This window comes from Lolium perenne, chromosome 2 (genome assembly GCF_019359855.2).
Source record: "Lolium perenne isolate Kyuss_39 chromosome 2, Kyuss_2.0, whole genome shotgun sequence".
Taxonomy (NCBI): domain Eukaryota; kingdom Viridiplantae; phylum Streptophyta; class Magnoliopsida; order Poales; family Poaceae; genus Lolium; species Lolium perenne.
Genome location: NC_067245.2, coordinates 303,488,687 through 303,506,712, shown reverse-complemented (window position 1 = coordinate 303,506,712; position 18,026 = coordinate 303,488,687). Strand labels below are relative to the sequence as shown.

Here is an 18,026-nt window from a genome sequence, read left to right as displayed (position 1 = left end):
TGCTCGGTCGGCCATTACATGGATGGCCGACGGTACAGTCGGGTATTATCTTCGCCTACGGTAAGAAGTCGACGGTTAACCGTCGGATATTTTTTGGTCGCCAGCTGTGGCACAAAGCTTATATCCGACGGTCTACCGTCGAGTATTTATTGGTTGACAGTTATTGGTTCTCGTCAGTTTTCGTAATACTTGACCGGATATTTTGCCCGTCGGGGGATGGTATAACTAAGAGGAGAACCGTACTATCAGTTAATATAAATATCACCAGTGCATGCACCCCATCGGGGATCCTTATAGTTGAGGGTCAGCCAACAACGCTTATTGGTAAATTTACTATCCACAATCACCCCTTTGGGATTTCTTTCACCGAGCGGTGTTGCACAACAGGGAAATGCAATTCAACAATACTATTTCAGAATATTAGCATTTAAAAAACATCTCATATTACAACATGACCAAATAGCGTATACCATATTTAGAGTAACACCGCAATGTATATGATCCATCTAGGAAATGTCAAATGCAAAAGAAAAATAATGGTCTGAACATTTGGCATAAGCCAAAATTTCCAAAAGCTGAACGGCTTGCGTTGTTGCATGACTTGAAAGGCCACTAGACTCATCACCAATGTTCACCGACATCAGCAAAGCTATCATCACACCATCGTTATATGGATCATAACACTTGTCGTCGTAACCATAGCCACCCTTAATACCTGCGCCATAGATATCATCTCCCTCGATGCCATGCATAGATGTCATGATTCTTTTCACGAGTGTAACGTTGCTTCACATTCCCTGGGAAATGATAAAGACTGGTTGTAAGTGAGATGGAAAATAATGCAATGGAGATGGAACTTATAGTAAAATAAATCATATTTTTTTGGAATATATACGAAGTGATAATCGTTTCCTCCAGTGTATAATTGAACTACAAGTGCCACCCATATTTTTTTGGAATCATCTACACAGGACATATAAACTAATCGTGTCTTTGTGTTAGAGCTAGAAGTCTCGCAAGTGTACAAGAGCTAAAACGATTATCACTTCGTTGTGCTGGTGGATTTTCGTGGTGATCCATGTATGATTTGTTTTACTATATGTTTCAATAGATATAGCTAGAATGCTTCAAATAGACACGATAAATGACATGACACTTTTGTTAACGAAGAGATCGAACTTACATATATTGATTAAATGCACAACTTGCTCCAGCAGACATGTATCAAGAGTAGCACACCTTACCTGCATCGGAAATTGAAAACGTCAAGCATGCCCAGATTGTCCTGAAAAGTTGTTCACCTCAAGCTACAGAGATCACCGTTGTACTCATGGTGTGTTCCCCTGGTGAAACAAAGGCAGCAGTACAATAGAAAAATGCCAAGCATTGTGTTTTCTCTCTATTCCCACCTAGACAGAAATCCCTAATGGATAGATGATAATAAAAACAAAGGTCGAATCTGCTCACCCTCCTCGTTAGCGCACAACTAGGACTCGCGAACCAAATACATCGTAGATCCTGAATCACGCCAAACAGTGGACTGTCGGCTCTCCCTTCATTCCAGTACAATCAGAGATTCAGAGCAGCAACACACGATTACTGAAAGTTCGGGGGATGGGGAGAAGCATGTGACGCTGGAGAAAACAGGGATACCTTGGCGCTGTCTTGTGATCGCTGCGGCAGAACTCTGGGCCTCCGGGGTACCTGGCAGATTAGTTGTCGCGCTGGAATTAGAGGGAAGCAGACGAACTTCTAAGCACCTGGCAGCTGGATCGAAGGCTCGAAGCAGAGGGGCTCGCGCCTTGGCACCGCCGGAGTTGAGGTAGATCGATAATCACCTGTGCACCCGTCCAAGAGAAGGCCCTAGATTGGTTTTCGCAGATAGGCGGGTTCTTTTTTCTTATGGCAGCGGAGATCGCGGGTTCAGTTTGGAACACGATCACGAGACTGCGGCAATTCAGGACTTAAGGATGTGGATCGTGCGCCAGCGCGCGCGATAATTTTGGCGCGCCAAAAGTCAGGGAATGTAGCCCAAAAATAAATCGCTTCAGCACTACAAACTGTTTGTACAGCCACGATCTGGTGGTCCTTCGTTCAATCTTCTTTAACCTGTTTGATGGATCCTAAAAACTACCATTTATTTCTAAGTTTGATCCTATGCTATTGTCAAAAAAAAAAAAAGTTTGATCCTATGCTGTGATCAAGGTTGTCTAGCTTCCATGATCAACATGGTAAATATCTCGCTTTCCTGCCTAACCTTTGTTGAAGCCACCTAAACAGACAACGGCTCGATCATCAACTTGTTTGCTTGAGTCTGTGCTCATCGAGCTCAAAAAACATGCATGCTAAACATATTTTAATTCTTAATTACATTCCTCATATATAGAAAAGGTATGCATCCACGACTATACTGCTGGTTGAGGTGTCTTTCATTATCATTTGGGTCTACATCTCACTTCATTTGGTCGATATGGTCATACCCCATGCTTGACCCAATAAACCATTCATACATATCATTGAGCGTTAATTTTCAACGGTCAGTTTACTATATTCCCGTCGTCTATTTTTATGTATAACCGAGAGTAGCACTTAGACCGTCGGTCATTTCTTCACATAACCGAGAGTTGCATATGGACCTTCGGCTACAATTGTTAATACCCGACCGTGCAAGTAAAACTGTCGGGCGTTAGAATAGATAGCCGAGGGGTGAGTTTTCCCCGTCGCTGAACAAACTATACCGTCGGTTATGCTTAGTCTTATCCGAGAGGTTGGTGATAACCATCGGTCATCAATGCTACCGTCGGTAATTAATATATTAGCCGACAGGCCGTCGGTTATTTAATATCACCGTCGGAAATAAGGGGATTTCTAGTAGTGACCTCAAACTCAACATTTTCAACCCGGCAATTGTCACGTCCTCCAAACGCTACGTCCACCCGAACTTTTCCTACCGGAGCACAGGACAAGCCCGGAACGATCCCGTGGAACGTTGTACGCGTTGGCTGAAGCATGTTTTCTGTTATGCCCAGCGTATGCTTGTACATGATGTTTATGCTGCTACCGTTGTCTATCAGCACCTTGCTGAATTTTACTCGAGTTTGCGGCCCTTTCATGATTGGGTCCACAACAAGAGCATATCCACCCGGATTCGGCATGATTTTGGGGTGATCCTTAAATGACCAGGTAATTTCCTGATCTGACCACAGCATGTATCTGGGAACTGCCGGCATCACGGCGTTTACCTCCATGGAGCGGCGATGCACACTTTGCCTGTCTGTTGGCTCAGTGACAAAGACAACACAGCACAGATGCGGGCCCTCGTAAACATTCCGGCCTAAAGGTGCCGGTGGAGGTGGTTGATCATCGTTTTGCTCCACCCGGTTAACTTGCTGGTATTGTTGCCTATTTGGCTGATGCTGCACCGGTAAAGCATTTGCTCCGGTGAGTGGTGGCGGTGGTGGTAGTTGTTGCTGACGCAGCATATCTTGTGACGGTGGCAACACTGTCGAGCACCCTTGTGCTTGCGCGTCCTTTACCGCTCCCTTTTGCATTAAATACTTGGTCCAAGAACAATCCTTCGTCAGGTGATTTGACGGGTGATCCGGGTTTGGCGTGTGCCACCGGCAAGGTTGATCCATGGCGGCTTCCATGGTGTATTTTACGGGTTCCTGCCAATTCTTTTTCTGGCCCCAGGGTTTCTTTTCGACCCACTGCTTTTTTGGACCCGCCCATGGCTGCGATCCGGTTTTTTGCCTTTGGCTGCCGCCGGCATCATAATTTTCTTGCACGGCAGCGACGTGCTGCGGAGCGTACCTTCGATCCGGGAAATCTTCCCTTCTCTTGTTGTTCCGGTTGTCCCGGTATTGTTCCTGTCGCTGCTCCGGCTCAGCTTGTACCGCTGGTTGCAATGGATCTCCCAATGCGTAGCTAGCCGCCACACGTATCATCTCTGCCAAGGTTGCTGGCATGCTTCTCTTTAGCTTTTGCCACAGCGGTGATCCTCTCCGGCATCCTTGACTGAACCAAGCAATTGCTTGTGCTTCAATCACTCCCTCACACGTGTTTCTTGTTGAGTTCCACCGGGTAAGATAATCCCTGTCTTTCTCACCGGCACGTTGCTGGCATAAAGCGAGCTGTTGGGGCCGGTTTGGCCTCTTGTAAGTGCTACTGAAGTTGTTCACAAAGGCTTCCTCAAAGTCCAGCCATCCGTTAATACTTCCTGCCGGCAAGTTGTTAAGCCAAATCCGTGCTGGGCCTACCAGGTAAGACGGTATGATTCTCACCGCCCAACGCCGGTTTACTCCACCACCAGCTACATAAACAGCTGTGACATTGTCCGCCAGCCAATCTTCCGGCTTGGTCGTGCCATCATACGTTTTTGTGTCTCGGGGCAGCTGGAAATTGCGTACATGTGGTTCTTCTCCCATGATCCGTGGGCCAAAACATTTTGGGCCAGGAGGACCCTCAGATTCGATCATTTCGGAAAGATGCACTCTGTCCAGCCCGTGCCTCGCATCCTGGTCTGGCAAGCATCTCTCCCCCAAGCGATTTCCCAAGGGGTTCCGGTATACTCTTGTTCGTTCTATTTCGGAATCTCCCTCTCCATATCTTTCCGGTTCCACGGCTCTTGCCTGCCGGTACCTTGGTGGTGGCGTCTCCTCATACGCTGCCCTTGCAGCTCGATAATTTTGCCCGGTTTCATATCTACCGGCATGATTGTTTCCGGCATAGCCTCCTCTGGCGTAGCCTCGACCTGCCCCTTGGCTTTTTCTACTGGCATCGTGTTGCCCGGCTTGTTGTTTTCCGGCAAGAACCGGATCATACACAGTCATCTGCTGTGCGTTCATTTCTTTTTCTCTTCTTCTGTCCGGATGGGGGGACGATGCCTGCCCATGGGACTTGCTTCCGGCATTCTTTGTTGAACGCGCAGGATTTTGAGGCCGCGGCCTTGTTCAGCTTAGCCAGTTGCTCAGCATTCTGCTGCTCAATAGTTTCCAGCAGCTCTCTAACACGCTCTTGTTGTTTTGCCAAAGCATCTCCGGAAAGCGATTCGCATAGCTCTACTGCAGCTTTAGCAGCTTTTATAGTTTTATCCGGGCTACTGTACTTAGGTTTTTCCACGATGCTAACGGATGCAGAGGTACTTTTGCCGGCAAGAACTTCTTTGCGCAAATCCTGATCTAGGTTGCGAGCTTTTAGCCGGTTCTCCGGTATCCTAGCAGCATGCGCGCTAACAGAAGCAAAGCCATGGGCAGCGTTATACTCACGTAGGGTTAGGTTCAGCTCGCGCTGCGCCCGGACGATGTCCTTGCCGCTCTCGAGCACCTTCTGGCGCTGCGCCTCCCGGCTCACTTTGAGCCGCTGCCGGGTCGATGTTCTGCGCGATGGGGGTGGCGAGGATGTTCATCGCCGCTTGGAGCGGTGTTTCCGGTGGCGCGGATGATGCTCCCGCTGCGCCTGCGTCGCGCTCCAGCGGTGGCTTGGCCGCACGGGTCGAAGCCGCACGACCAGCACCTTCACCCACAGCTTCTTTTCCTGCACCAACCACGCCAGTCATCATTACCTCGACGCTGCCGGCGGCGCGGCCAGCACAGAGCCACCTTGGCGGGTCCGGTGCCACCAGCACCGGCGAGAGGCGCTGGCGCACAGGTACGGTGCCGAAGTAGACGCGGTGGCTGCCGAACTCGATGGTGCGGCCGTTCTTGGGGAAGATGCCGCCGTTGGCGAAGCAGCCCGCGTTGTCGTTGATGAAGTCCATGTCGTAGATGCGCTGCACAAGCGCGGACACCGTACGCTCGCCGGCGACCTCGAGGATGCCCGCCCGAATGTGAACTCCTGCAAGCGCCACTTCATGCCCCACGGTGGGCGCCAACTGTCGTCGTGGTGAACAGACAGATGCCATAGGATGGCTTAGATTGGGGCCGAATGGACGCTAGAGGATTCGGGGGAGGGTTTGCGATCAGATGGGATGAACTTCCGGATGGTTTCCTCAAGAACTTAGCCAAGGCTAGAGGTTGAAGAAGAAAGACACAAGGAAGAGCTCGCTCTAGATCACTTTCTTCATTGATTCTCACAGGTTACAGGTTTGTGCTTCGTGCCTTGCTACCTTCGTCCGTGCCCGTGAGGAGGGCTGCCCCCTCTCCTTATATAGGGGAGAGGATGGCTTACATTGCAAGAAACCCTAATGGTATCTTTAACTAGACAAACTACTTTACAAAGCTACTTTACAAAACTACTTTAATCATAGATGACACCGGGGTCCTCTTTAATCAGGGAGGCTGATGTCCTCCGGCTTCTTTCTTCGTCATCCTTATCTTTATCGTCAGCCCTTCGTTTAAAGCTACTTTGCTTAGCTCATCTTTGTCTTTTAGCTCTGGAGAGGATCTTTGACCAGTCTTGCCGACATGCTCTTCTTTCCGGTGGCCCGGTACCTTTTCTATCCGGTTCCGGTATACCTCTCCTGAGGATGCCGGCTTAGCCCCGCTCAGCCAAACGCCTATCTTGTGCTCCGGTATAAACATTAAACCGGTATCCTGATGGCTCAAACCATCCGGTTTGGCATGCCTTTGGCATACCGGGGGTCATCCCCCCAACAGATATTTATTTTGTCAATTGCCTAGCTGTAATTTGTTTACCCAGCATGTTACTTATCTTTATGGGGAGACACCTCTAGTGAACTGTGGACCCCGGTCCTTTCTTTTACACTGATAAAATCATCTACTGCAAACACATGTTCCGTTTCTTTACTGCAAGTATTGTTCTCTTTATTTCACTTCAAACAAACATCTTTTTCCACACTATACGTCTAACCTTTGTTTTCAGCAAAACCAATGAGATTGAGAACCTCATTGTAAGTTGGGGAAAAGTAGTTTGATTGTGCTGTGTGTGTTGACACCGGTAGTGCGCTTTGCCAAAGTCAGCCAGCAACACCTTCAGAAGTGATTTATTTCTCCTACTGGTTGGTTAAACATTGGTTTCTTATTAAGCGAAAACATGTTGTTGTGCTCATCATACCTTCCTCTTGGAGTTTCCCAACTGCACTACATCACTGTCGATCACGACGAGCTCCGGTACCGCCCACGGCCAGTTCGCAAGCGGCGGAACATAAGTTGGTGCCGTAGGCGGTGGTGGAGCTGGAGCAGCCCAGACCGGCGATGGAGGTTGAGCATCCTAGGCCGGTGGTGGTGGTGGCGCATCCCACGCCTGTGGTGGAGGTGGAGCCCCCCACGGGTTGTACGGCGGAGGTGGAGGCGGCGGTTGCACCGGTTGCGTGATCGAGTCCTCGAGTGCCCGTTGTAGGGCCTCTTCCTCCGTGAGGCCCGGTGGCATGATGCCGGCGGCGTACTGGGTCAGCGGCGGGTGCACCAGTCGGTGACCTCCGAGACGAGGACGCCGAACCTCGCGATCTCGTCGTCCGTCATCTCCTTCGGGTAATCAAACTTCCCGCCCTCCACCATTCCTGAAAAATGCAGGCGACGTAGTCGTCCTTGGCCTCCTCATTGTGGTAGGCCAGCGCCTCGCTGTACTTCTCCTCCTCATCGTCGTCGTCCTCTGCAGGCACCGGTGGATGGTCGAAGGGGACGTCCCTGTCGTCGGGGAAGCCCGCCCTCCTCCTCGGATCCTTCTTGGTCTCGCGCCACGTGTGCCACGTGTCGGGGTCGATAGCGTACGCGGGATCGACGCGGAGGTCAGGCGGCAGGCCTGGACCGGATCTCGGAGCGGGCGGGATAGGCACCCGAAGGTAGCTGAGCCGCCAGCCGCCAGGTATGTGCACGTCCCCCAGCTGTCGCACGGCGTCCAGTTTGCGTGCATGAGCCGCGCCACGTGGACGGGCAGCGACACCATGTGCAACCGCACCGCTTTCTTAGTGCCGCTGTCGGACACCTCGAAGTCGTTCTTCTTCTTCTTCCCCATGGTACTTCGGCGACGCGCGGCGGTGGTGGGAGTGGAGGTGTCCTACTGTGGACGATGCCAGGAACGATGCCAGTCGACTTTTAAGACTGGCCGCTCGCGGAAAACGATGATATTGAAGGCGGCGCAGAAGCTAAGCCGCCACCCGCTAGTGCGTGCGCAGAAGAGGTTGTCGCAGTTTTGATGGCGAAGGCTGCAGCTCAGACGCGGAAGCGATGGCCGTAGAAACAATGCCCTTGATACAGGCTCGCTGCCAAGCGGGTCCAGTAGAAAAGCGAGTGGTCACTTGGGGCGTCCTCCAGCATCCACGCAGCGTCCGCAGAATCTAACATATTTTTGAGACGTATTTGCATCGCTACAGACAGCCCGATCACTATGCCTAAGCTGGAGCATTACCAGACGACATTTTCAACACGCATGGTCCGTTTGCATCGCGGCCCGTTGAAGGAGCGAAAACATAGAGGATATAGCAAGCAATTTTCTTCTTTTTGAGAATTCGGCAGATGAGTTGCTCGATATATTAATAGAAGACAAACAGCCGGCTCAAACACACGATCCAACAGGTTTGGCTAAAACCTGCCGGTGGAAAGAGAAACTAACAAAATGGGACTAGTCGCGGGGTAAGATGATCTTAGCAGTCAATCTTTGGATGGGCCAATCCTGCATTACAAGAAAATATCTTTTCACGCGGCGACAGAGCAAAGACTCCTCCGGCCCCCTCTCTGAAGCGGAACCCGCCCTGCAGTGCAGATCCGGCGGGGCTATTTTCCCCTCTCCTCTCCAGCAATCAGGCCATCGCCGGTGTTTCTGCCAGATAGTGTTTCTGCTTGCTTGTTCAAATCCGTAGGGTCTAGAATCTCCTAGGATTCAGTCGGGCACGGCGGCGCTACTGCGTGCGTAACCGAGGAGGGTTAGGATTCCGGCCTCTCCTCTCTCTACCTCTCGTCTGGCCTATATAGATCCGACCTCATCGATTGGGAGAGGATCGTATCGCATCGCTTCGTTTCGCTTGGGCGATCTGTCTCGATGGGATCCTGGTTCTCTTCCCCTGCCTGCCCACGACAGCGTATTCATCGCGTTGGACAACTCATGGACGAATTACGTAGTTCAGCCTACAGTATAGAGTACGTAACCGCCTCCCTCTTTGGAATCTTTTGTGCTGAATCTACTAGTAATCCCTTGTTTTGTGTAATTTGTTTGTTCGTTAGTTCCTTAGATGACATAGTATCTGGCGGCGCTCACTGGATCCGTGATCTCGCCTACGAGGCCCTCAAACACTACAACTCCGACCACCCGGTACCAACTACTGATCCATCCACAACTCCTCCTCTTAGCATCCATGTGTTGCCGCCCGCCTAGTAATCCATGTTTGCCATCGATCGACCGATATTATGTGCAGGGTGCCGAGTTCCGAATTCCTTTTCAGCCCACCGCGGACATGAAGGCTGCGTGCGTTGGCTTCAGGAGAGATCTCTGGTACCACCTCAACTTCTTGGCTCGCCACGGGGATGACGAGCGGACCTTCTTCGCCGAGCTATGCTACGACAACACCACCTCCCACTGCCTAATCGTCCAAACATGTGCCATCTTGGAGAAGCCCTCTAGAAGCAGCTGCGCAATGTGTCCGGAAGAATCCAAGATTTTACACCCTGATGAGGCTGAATTCGTGTGTGGAAAAGAGGGGCACCAGAGGGACTTCTTCTGCGAGATGTCCTGGGACGGGCACACAAAGGAATTCTTCAGCCAGAGCGATATGCTAAGCACGCCATTCTTGATAGGAGCACCAGCGCCTCGATATAGACTGCTGCCCGACGATTCACCATGATTTATGTATCATCAATAATCCTTGGTTAATTTCCTGGATCGTTACCGCTGGCTATACAAGTGTGGTTTTGACACTAATTCCTTGCTTGCCTTTTGGTGACCTTTATTTGATAGCAAAAATTTGCAAACTGTACATGCCTTAAACTGCTCTGTTTTCCAGTATAATTGCAAATTCCTTTTGCTATTCTTTGTTGGGAACTGCGCATTCTGTTATGTTTTCTTCTTCCAATCCTTGATTTATCCTGGGTTGTCAAGTGTATCTTCTTTTTTGCATGTTCTTGTACTTTTGATTGTGGTAGAAAGTCCCAGTATTGCGTAGTTATGAGAAAATAAACTGCAGAAATGTTCTCTAGTCAGTTGTGAGAGTGTTGGGCAAGATATAATCTTTTTTTAACGTCAACTAACAACCACATGCAAGAGTAGTATTCATTGTGAATGTTATATGATGAAAGATAAGATATGAGTGTGGATTACTTCCGAGATGAACAGTATAACTCTAGAACCCATGGTACCCTATCATTTCAATAATTATGGTTATTCACTTGCACTCTTAAAACCTTTTCTATTTTCAGGTCAGTGTGATCCTCTGCCACCAACATTGCTTTGCTTATCCCTTGTATGGTGTATTTTTTTTCGTCAACGTGTTTTGGATTTTGATTTCTTTAAGCTGTAGCTGCTAAATTATGATATGTTGTAAGTTTCATCATTTCACTATTCAACAAATGATTCTTTAATTTCTATGATATATGATTTCTCCCTTTGTGCAACCTATCTCAGGGTTTCACTAATGTGGCTGACATTGCCGGAGGATTTTCTTTGCTGTTTATCAACCATCAGAGGCCAAGTTTTCTGATTTTTCCTTAATCATTCCATGGTTGAACATTATGGTGTTTTTGGCCTTGAGAAGCCACAGTATTTAATGCACATGTAGGTTGGAAGACAAGTGGAAGCTTGAGAGATGAGGAGGTTATGCTTAACCCTTCTTCCTTTTCAATGGGATCTGTGGTAAATGTGAGCATGAAAGAAATCAAGTAGTATTAGTAAAATAAGTGTTGAAGAAAAGAATATCCCTTTTTGATGTAAAAAAATTGCTTTCCAATAATAGCAGCGGACCAGCGGTGTGTCTTATGTTTAGATAGAGATGCAAGTGGGTCACTATTAGGGTACCCTCTTCCCTTTTTCGTTCAAAATGATGATGTCATCGAAAAGGTTAGTTCTTTTCCTTGAACTAGAGAGTGTAGAGGGTACACCAAACAATTTGTAATTTACAAAAATGATTTATTGTTTATAAGCAGACTTTGTATTGAATTTAGACAAACCTCCGACATTTTTTTATGGACGGAGGGAGTAGTATAGATAGATAGGGATCTGAATTAAGAATTGACATGACGAATTGAAAGAGACATATCAACAGTTGGGTTTCAGTCACCGTGCACGGATCTGTACGTTCCCCAAGAAAACAAGGGGATCTCTACCGAAAAAAATGTGCCACCAATTGCAACTAGAAGTAGTAAAACTGCATGCATATATTTCCCTAAAAAAAATGCATGCATATATGCATTTGGTTACTCACTAAACATCGCTACATCATCATCATGCCAAAACATCATATTGTCTTGCAGAGTAGCTATGCGGTGTTGTCGTGCTGGTGCTGCACCTCTGTGCGGTGTTGTGTTAGTAGCTCCGTAGTTTTTAAATCTGTTTTAATTTGATACTGGTATCCATGATTTAGGCTTGAATGCTAACTCCTACTTTTTGTATGAATTTGTGATCCTAGGATCGTTTCCTGTAGGAAGTTTGCAGGTTTCTCTCTAGATGAGACTCCATGAAGACTTTCGCTTTGCTTTGGAAACTGTGTGTTCTCTTACTTTAGCTCTGCTGTTACCTATTAGTAGCAGCTCCTGTGGCTAAAAGCTCCTATCTCTAGAATTGAGTTAATAACACCCCAGGTACACTAACTTGTCTTTGATGTGCACTTTCATACACAAACTTGCAAGTTGTGGCACACAGGTACACTAACTTGATTTTCGGGTGAAGTTTTAGTCCATTATCGATACCTTTATGCCACATAGATAATTGACACATTGTCGTTACTTTGCTGATACCCCTCTGACGTTGTGGTGATTAGAGGAGCAGTTATCCCGTGAGATTGTGTGGAATAGTAGGAAACAACTCTAATTTTTTCCTAAATTACCTCTCTTTGTCATCTCCTTCCCAGAAAAAGCTCGAACCGAGCAGTTCCCTTGAGGTATCGACACGGGATTACGTCCTCGACGCAGAGCACATCGCCGCCGCCGCCGACACAATGCGTCCGGACACGCAGCTCCGGCCATTAGACCAGAAGGAGGCGCCAGACTATGGTACGTTTTTCTTTATCCTCTGTTTCTGCCGTTCGGGTGCAGGTTTACGTAGGGTTTAGGTCAATGATCGCTGGCGAAGTTTGACTCGATCTCCGAGAGATTTCGGAAGAGGTGCATCCCAAGTCCATGATAGCTGCAGTAGTCTGCAGTGGGTTTAATTTTTTGTTTAGATTGAGCTACAGCCTGAATATTTTGGGGCGATAGAAAAATGCAGCTAGCTATCTGTGTATGCATGATGCTGCCCAAAGTTTCCGTGAACTTTGGTGGTAAAGTTGTAGCATCTTTCCAACGTGGTGATAATGCTCCATAAGTCAACAATGGTCATCGTGTCCTATTCAGCTTTTTGTGGTTAATATTCGGTGCACACATATGTGTCTGATAGTCTGATGCCCTGTTTTGGTATAGCCGCAGTCTTAGTGTAGCAGTGGATTGCTTATCGGTGAAGTGAGTAGATGATCATGCTGGAATTTTGATTGATGATATGAATTCACAAATTGATGGAAACAAAAATGCCTTGTTTGAAAATGGCACTGCCAAACTCTGAAATTTAGTTAACTGTCTTGTCTACTGACACTGAGCATCATGTAAACTGAATTATGAGTGCATATGTACTACGGATATCTTACTGCTCAGTAGTACTAAATTTTGCTGAAACTTGTGTTTTGCAGGAGCTAATGGTAACTTGTTCTCGGTTGAACTAGAGCACAATGTTTTTTTTTTGTTTTTTGTGGAAAAGGAGCTGGCTTGACATACGTTCAGCCATCTATTGCATATATAGATTATTGCAATACAGAGACCTGGTCTCTACTTTGGATAGAAGACATTCTGCAACAACTAGGGTATGAAAGGGATGGTAAGTTACATGTGTACTGGAGCCCACCAGGGAAAGAAATTTGTGAGGGCTTACTTCGCATTGAGAGAGATGCAGACATATTGGAAATGATAAAAGCTACAGAGAACCACAAAACATTGGTTTTGTTGGTTGACCATACAAATTTTCTGAAGAACTTGAGAGTGGAGGCTATAATTAACAGAGGGCCCAGCTCTACCATCTAGTCCAAGGATGTGACCTAGCACATGTGTAGGTGAAGACGCATCAGGTGCACACAAGGGCTCCTCAAGCAAATCGGTGCAAAATGATTTTGACAGTTTCTACAATGAATATTGTCAAGAAGAATCTGAAGACACCGATGATTCTGATTTTGTGGACAGTGACTTTGAAGTAGAAGATGGGGATGATGACCTTTTGAGGGACAAGGGACAATGTAGGTACAGAGGTGAATGACAACAATGAAACAGTACAAATGCAAGATTTAGAGGATGATTATGCACTGGAGGATGCTGATTTGAACCTGAGGAAAAGAACAAGGGAAGTTGAAGTACAAGTTTGGAACATTTAATCCTCAAGTTGATATGGACAGTCCTATTTGAGCCTGAGCAAGCACGGGTAGAGGCAGGGGCACAAGGAAAAGGAGATCAGATGCTACCACCTCAAGCATTGCAAACAGGGGTAGAGGGAGAGCAAGAGCACCAGCAACTAATAACACAAGCATTGGTACTTGTATTGGCAGTTCGGAGATGCTGAGCAGCAAAGAACTTCAGTTCCAGATCTGAATGCAGCAGCTGTACCAGACCTCAATGCACCAGATCATCATGGAGAAGGGGAAGCAATCTCTCTGACTCAAAATGCACCAAATCCAGATGTTGCATAGTTCGGTGTAGTACCACTATGTTTTCCTGTTTTTATCTCAACTAGTTGGAACAATTAGTTTGAATGAACCTCTAGTTACAGTGAACTACATGTACTGGTTATTCTGCACCATATGCTCTATTTTGCATACACTGCTCAATCTTCCATTTAATACAAGATTGATATTTATCTTCTTCTAATCGTCTGTTCGAGTTGAGTCATGAATCTTCAGACTTGTATCATACTTGTCATGCATATCAGACGCCTCTTCTACAGTTTCATTCAGGCCACTGAGTATCATTTTCTCTTTCTCTTGTTGCTGAACTCGGTACCATTGCAGTTTTCATGTTGCTGAACTCGGTAGCACTGCAGTTTTCATGTTGCCTGAGATGTCTTACAGGTAGCACTGCAGTTTTCATGTTGCCTGAGATGTCTTACTGGGATGTCTTACTGATGTGGCGACAAACAGAGCAAAGGGAAGAAGAAAGTGATTGCTCTGTACAAAAAAGAGGCTGCCCAGAGCAGATTTGCGGCCTAATCAAAGAAGAGTTGCCGCCCATGACCGCCCCCTCCGCAGCTAGCTAATCCAGAATTGCTCCTCTAATCCAGAATTTTTCTTTCTAATCCAGAATTGCTCCTCTAGTTTAGCACAACATCAGGGGGGTATGAGCAAAATAACCACGCACCAGGCGTGTGCCACTTACCTACGTGGCATACAGGTGCCCTCACCAGAGCCCTAATGGACTAAAACTTCACCTGAAAATCAAGTTAGTGTACCTATGTACCACAACTTGCAAGTTTGTGTATGAAACTGCACGTCAACGACAAGTTAGTGTACCTGTGGCTAAAAGCTCCTTTCTCTAAAATTCTAGGGATCTTTCGTTAATATGGTATGTACTAGAATGAAATGGTTAAGAAAACGTTGGCTTTGTCATGATAGGGGTATTTGCAGGGTAGGATTTAGTGGATGAGTGTGTTGCAAAATGTGCCTTATTTGTTAGGAGTAATTGCAAACTTGTGTTGAATGGTTGGTAACCTACTGGGCGATCTGATTCTGGTTTTCAGGTAACGAATAGGATTGTTTCTTACCTTGGATGAGTGTAATGGCCATCATCTTCCATCTAATGAGGCTGATTATGATCGAACCTGTTTGTGCTGGTCAAAGAACAGCAAGCGTCTGATCCACTTGGTGTATGTCTCTACGTGGCATTTGTTTCTGGATAATGTGGTAGTATCGGAGATCTGAAGTAGGTTGACCCCTTTTTTGGTTGGTTGATCTGGTATAGGTTTCTAGATTGTGATGTTGAGCTGTACTTATTCTGTCTTTGTAGTACTGTCCATACTAGATGTAGGATGTATGTCACCAAGTGTTCTTGTCTGAATTTATATCTATCGATAGAGCTGTAGGTTGTGCATACAAAAGAGGGAAGCATTATTATGATAATTGGGATCTGAATTAAGAATAAGAATTGACATTAGGAATTGCAAGAGATATTCAACCAGCTGGGTTCCAGACATGGTATTCAACCAGGTGTGTATATAAAGGGGATCTGTAACAACAAAAACTGTAGTGCCAGTTGCAACTAGAAAAAGTAGAACAGTATAGTATGCATGCTTTGGTCTCTCACTAATTAAGGAGCACAGCATCATCATTCCAAAACACCACCTTTGTCTTGCAGAAGAGCTATCATGTGTTGTTGTGCTGGTGCTGCAGCACTGCACGATCCAGTGGCTCTACCTCCATCACGTAAAAGGAGGAGAAGGCATCAAAGAAGATCCACCGCCACGGTCCCTGTCTCTTCATGTTATCCAAGATGCGGATATGTATCTCACCGTGTGCCCTGCGCCGATGACCCGCGCAGACGACAGCGTGGTGCACGCGGGACTTCCCGAGGGAATTCCCTCGGTACACGTAGTCCTCATTGTACTCGGTGAGGAGGTAGTCAGGATCGCAGGCGTCGAGTGTACCCATGAGCGGCCCGTGTACACGGATGAAGAGTGCAACGACGAGGGGTGGTGGTGGGTTGATGCAAGCCTCCAGGTTCAGAAGGGCTAAGTTGCTGCACCGGAGATTGCATCTCTCCCAGCCCTCGACCTCTCGTGTGCGCACCCACAGATCTTGATCTCGCATCAGCTTTAGCACCTTAAAAGCATCGGATCCGCCACCGGGCTTCAAAACCCCCGCCGCCAGGCACGCGTCGATGAGGTACTTCATGCGCACGTCGCTGAGCTTGTACGGGAAGGTGCCTGCCCCATACCGTCGCTCGAAGGCGATGCAGTTCTGTGCGTGAATGCAAGTCGCAAGAGCGTAGATGATACATGCTCCTGTACGCAAAAAAGCACACTTGTGAATGAATTGCAGCGCGCGCACGCAGCAAACAGAAGTACTACTAGATTACCATGTTAATTTGAGGAACACAAATCTGACCTTGGCCACCGTAGGCAGGCTCCCCAATGACAGACTCCCAACTCCAGCTATCTGGGAGATAAGCACCTGTGCGCTGCTTCAGAGCCAGCCAAAGACGTAGCTCGTCGACCCAGTACCCCCAAGGCACGCTACGAATCGTCTGAAAACGGGGCGGTGGGACGCCACGGTCTCTCGGCTGGACAAGGAAAATGTCCATGACACCATGCACCGGCACCGGCACCGGCTGCCCACGCATCACTGACGACGTGCTTGACGACGCCTGCGCCTCGTCGTAGTCGCACTCTTCGGCACCTCCCGTTACTGCCCACTCCATCTCCCCGACTCGGATCACCTGAAACCAAGTATGCAAATCAACAAACACCTAACGCCTCGCTCAATCCAACCAAAGGGGAAAGCTTGCTCGATCGAACTGAAGTTTCAAGAAACAGTAACTCACAGCAATGGGAAGGGGGATAGGGCGGGTCTGTGGTAAGCGGGCCCGCGTGGCGGCATCCGCCTCGTGGTGGATGACGCGCCTCCGCATCCGCCTCCGTTCCATGGCTCTTGGATACCAAGCCTGCAACAATCGAATTGAAATTTCAAGAACCGAGCACTAATAAGAAACTAATCGCTGCCTCAATCCGAGAATCGAAATTCCAAGCACAAACTACGCACGGGAATCTAGAAGAAACTAATCGGTGGCTCAATCCAAGAAGTGGAATTCCAAGAAGAGGGAACTCACGGGAACCAAAGGGGAGATGGGGCGGAGCTGAGGTGCGCCTTCGAAGCGGGCCAGCGTGGTGGCCTCCGCCTCCGGAAGCTCGTCGTCGTCGCGCGCGCCCGCCGTGGCGGAGCGGTAGCGGCCGTCCGGGTCGCTGACGTACAAGCCGTCGCTGTGGTGGCGCCTCCGCCTCCGTTCCACGCCTGCGCCTGCGGGGGCGGCGTCCTCGTACGCTCTGCCTCGGCCTCGGGCGTCGCGGCGGAGGCGCTTCGACGGTGGCTGCGCGGTCCCGTCCTCCTCCGTCGTCGCCATCGGCTGGGGAAAGAGGGCGGTTGCGCTCTGATTGAATGCTAAGTCTCGGATCTCTCGATCGATTGGCAAAGGGGATTGAATTGAACAAGTGCGCGCTCGAGCGAAAACCCCAGTCCCAGCTCTTTATCAGTTGGAACGGAATTACGGGATGGGCTGACCTTCCCAATATGGGCTGGGCTGCTTACTCGTACGAGGTGGGCCCGTATCATAAAATAAAATCTAAATAAATGCAAAAGCAAACTGAATTTATTTATCTTCAAATGTGATTTCATGATTTCATTTGCGGTAAAAGGGAGTGATTTTCACTGCATACTTTGACAATTATTATGTACTTAGCCCGCAGGTACTGAGAGGCCCATAAAAAACCATATATGGCACCGTCTAAAAACGTTTCTCAAAATATTCAGGAAAATATATTAGTAAATTGCTGACTCACTTCTCACTCCAAAATCCGAACTCCCCGCTACCTCGCTGCCATACTCCCACATGTCCAATGACCCTATGGCGCAATCACAAATCCTACCGAGTGGTCATTGTGAGTAGGCTCGTCCATAAGATGGCCCGGAAGCTGAGAACTGTCAAGATGTGCACGACTTGGACATATTCGATATTTTGTTCAAAAAAATATTCGATATTTAGCTGATTGTGCTCAAACTTTGAACATGCGCCGGATTCCTCCACCAAGGTTCCTCACCTTTAGGTTTGGCTTCATCCATCTACAACGTTTCTCTTGTTTAATCGTGCCTTTGACGCATCTCTTTCATATCCACGGCGAGATCATCAACACCATGTAGATCCATT

At 48.0% G+C, this 18,026-nt stretch overlaps 2 protein-coding genes and 1 long non-coding RNA gene across 4 annotated transcripts; 1 reads left to right on the top strand and 2 right to left on the bottom strand.

Moving 5' to 3' along the window:
• Window positions 1-442: 442 nt before the first annotated feature.
• Window positions 443-1,954, bottom strand: LOC127337005 (uncharacterized). 2 transcript variants are annotated; one of them, XR_007873602.2, is made up of 4 exons: window positions 1,654-1,954; window positions 1,468-1,553; window positions 1,184-1,244; window positions 443-797 (listed from the first exon to the last, which is right to left on the bottom strand). It is a non-coding gene; the product is annotated as an uncharacterized lncRNA (long non-coding RNA). The 2 variants fall into 2 exon arrangements; XR_007873601.2 differs by lacking the exons at window positions 1,468-1,553; window positions 1,654-1,954 and having other exon boundaries at window positions 1,184-1,443.
• Window positions 1,955-8,522: 6,568 nt separating this feature from the next.
• On the top strand, window positions 8,523-13,985 carry LOC127337003 (uncharacterized). The gene is made up of 4 exons (XM_071826781.1): window positions 8,523-9,035; window positions 9,120-9,207; window positions 9,311-12,095; window positions 12,764-13,985. The coding sequence occupies exons 1-3, from the start codon at window positions 8,938-8,940 to the stop codon at window positions 9,734-9,736; spliced, it is 612 nt and encodes a 203-aa protein (XP_071682882.1). The 5' UTR covers window positions 8,523-8,937; the 3' UTR covers window positions 9,737-12,095; window positions 12,764-13,985.
• A 1,294-nt stretch (window positions 13,986-15,279) lies between these two features.
• Window positions 15,280-17,305, bottom strand: LOC127337006 (uncharacterized). Its single transcript, XM_051363867.2, has 4 exons — window positions 16,935-17,305; window positions 16,650-16,769; window positions 16,214-16,544; window positions 15,280-16,110 (listed from the first exon to the last, which is right to left on the bottom strand). The coding sequence occupies exons 1-4, from the start codon at window positions 17,223-17,225 to the stop codon at window positions 15,473-15,475; spliced, it is 1,380 nt and encodes a 459-aa protein (XP_051219827.1). The 5' UTR covers window positions 17,226-17,305; the 3' UTR covers window positions 15,280-15,472.
• Window positions 17,306-18,026: the final 721 nt, after the last annotated feature.

Coding starts and splice junctions, on each gene's coding strand:
- LOC127337003 (XM_071826781.1), top strand. CDS start 8,938: ATGGGATCCTGGTTCTCTTCCCCTGCCTGCCCACGACAGCGTATTCAT. Junction 9,036..9,119: donor AGTTCAGCCTACAGTATAGA/GTACGTAACCGC, acceptor TTTGTTCGTTAG/TTCCTTAGATGACATAGTAT. Junction 9,208..9,310: donor ACTACAACTCCGACCACCCG/GTACCAACTACT, acceptor TATTATGTGCAG/GGTGCCGAGTTCCGAATTCC.
- LOC127337006 (XM_051363867.2), bottom strand. CDS start 17,225: ATGGCGACGACGGAGGAGGACGGGACCGCGCAGCCACCGTCGAAGCGC. Junction 16,545..16,649: donor CTATCCCCCTTCCCATTGCT/GTGAGTTACTGT, acceptor ACTTGGTTTCAG/GTGATCCGAGTCGGGGAGAT. Junction 16,111..16,213: donor GCCTGCCTACGGTGGCCAAG/GTCAGATTTGTG, acceptor TTTTGCGTACAG/GAGCATGTATCATCTACGCT.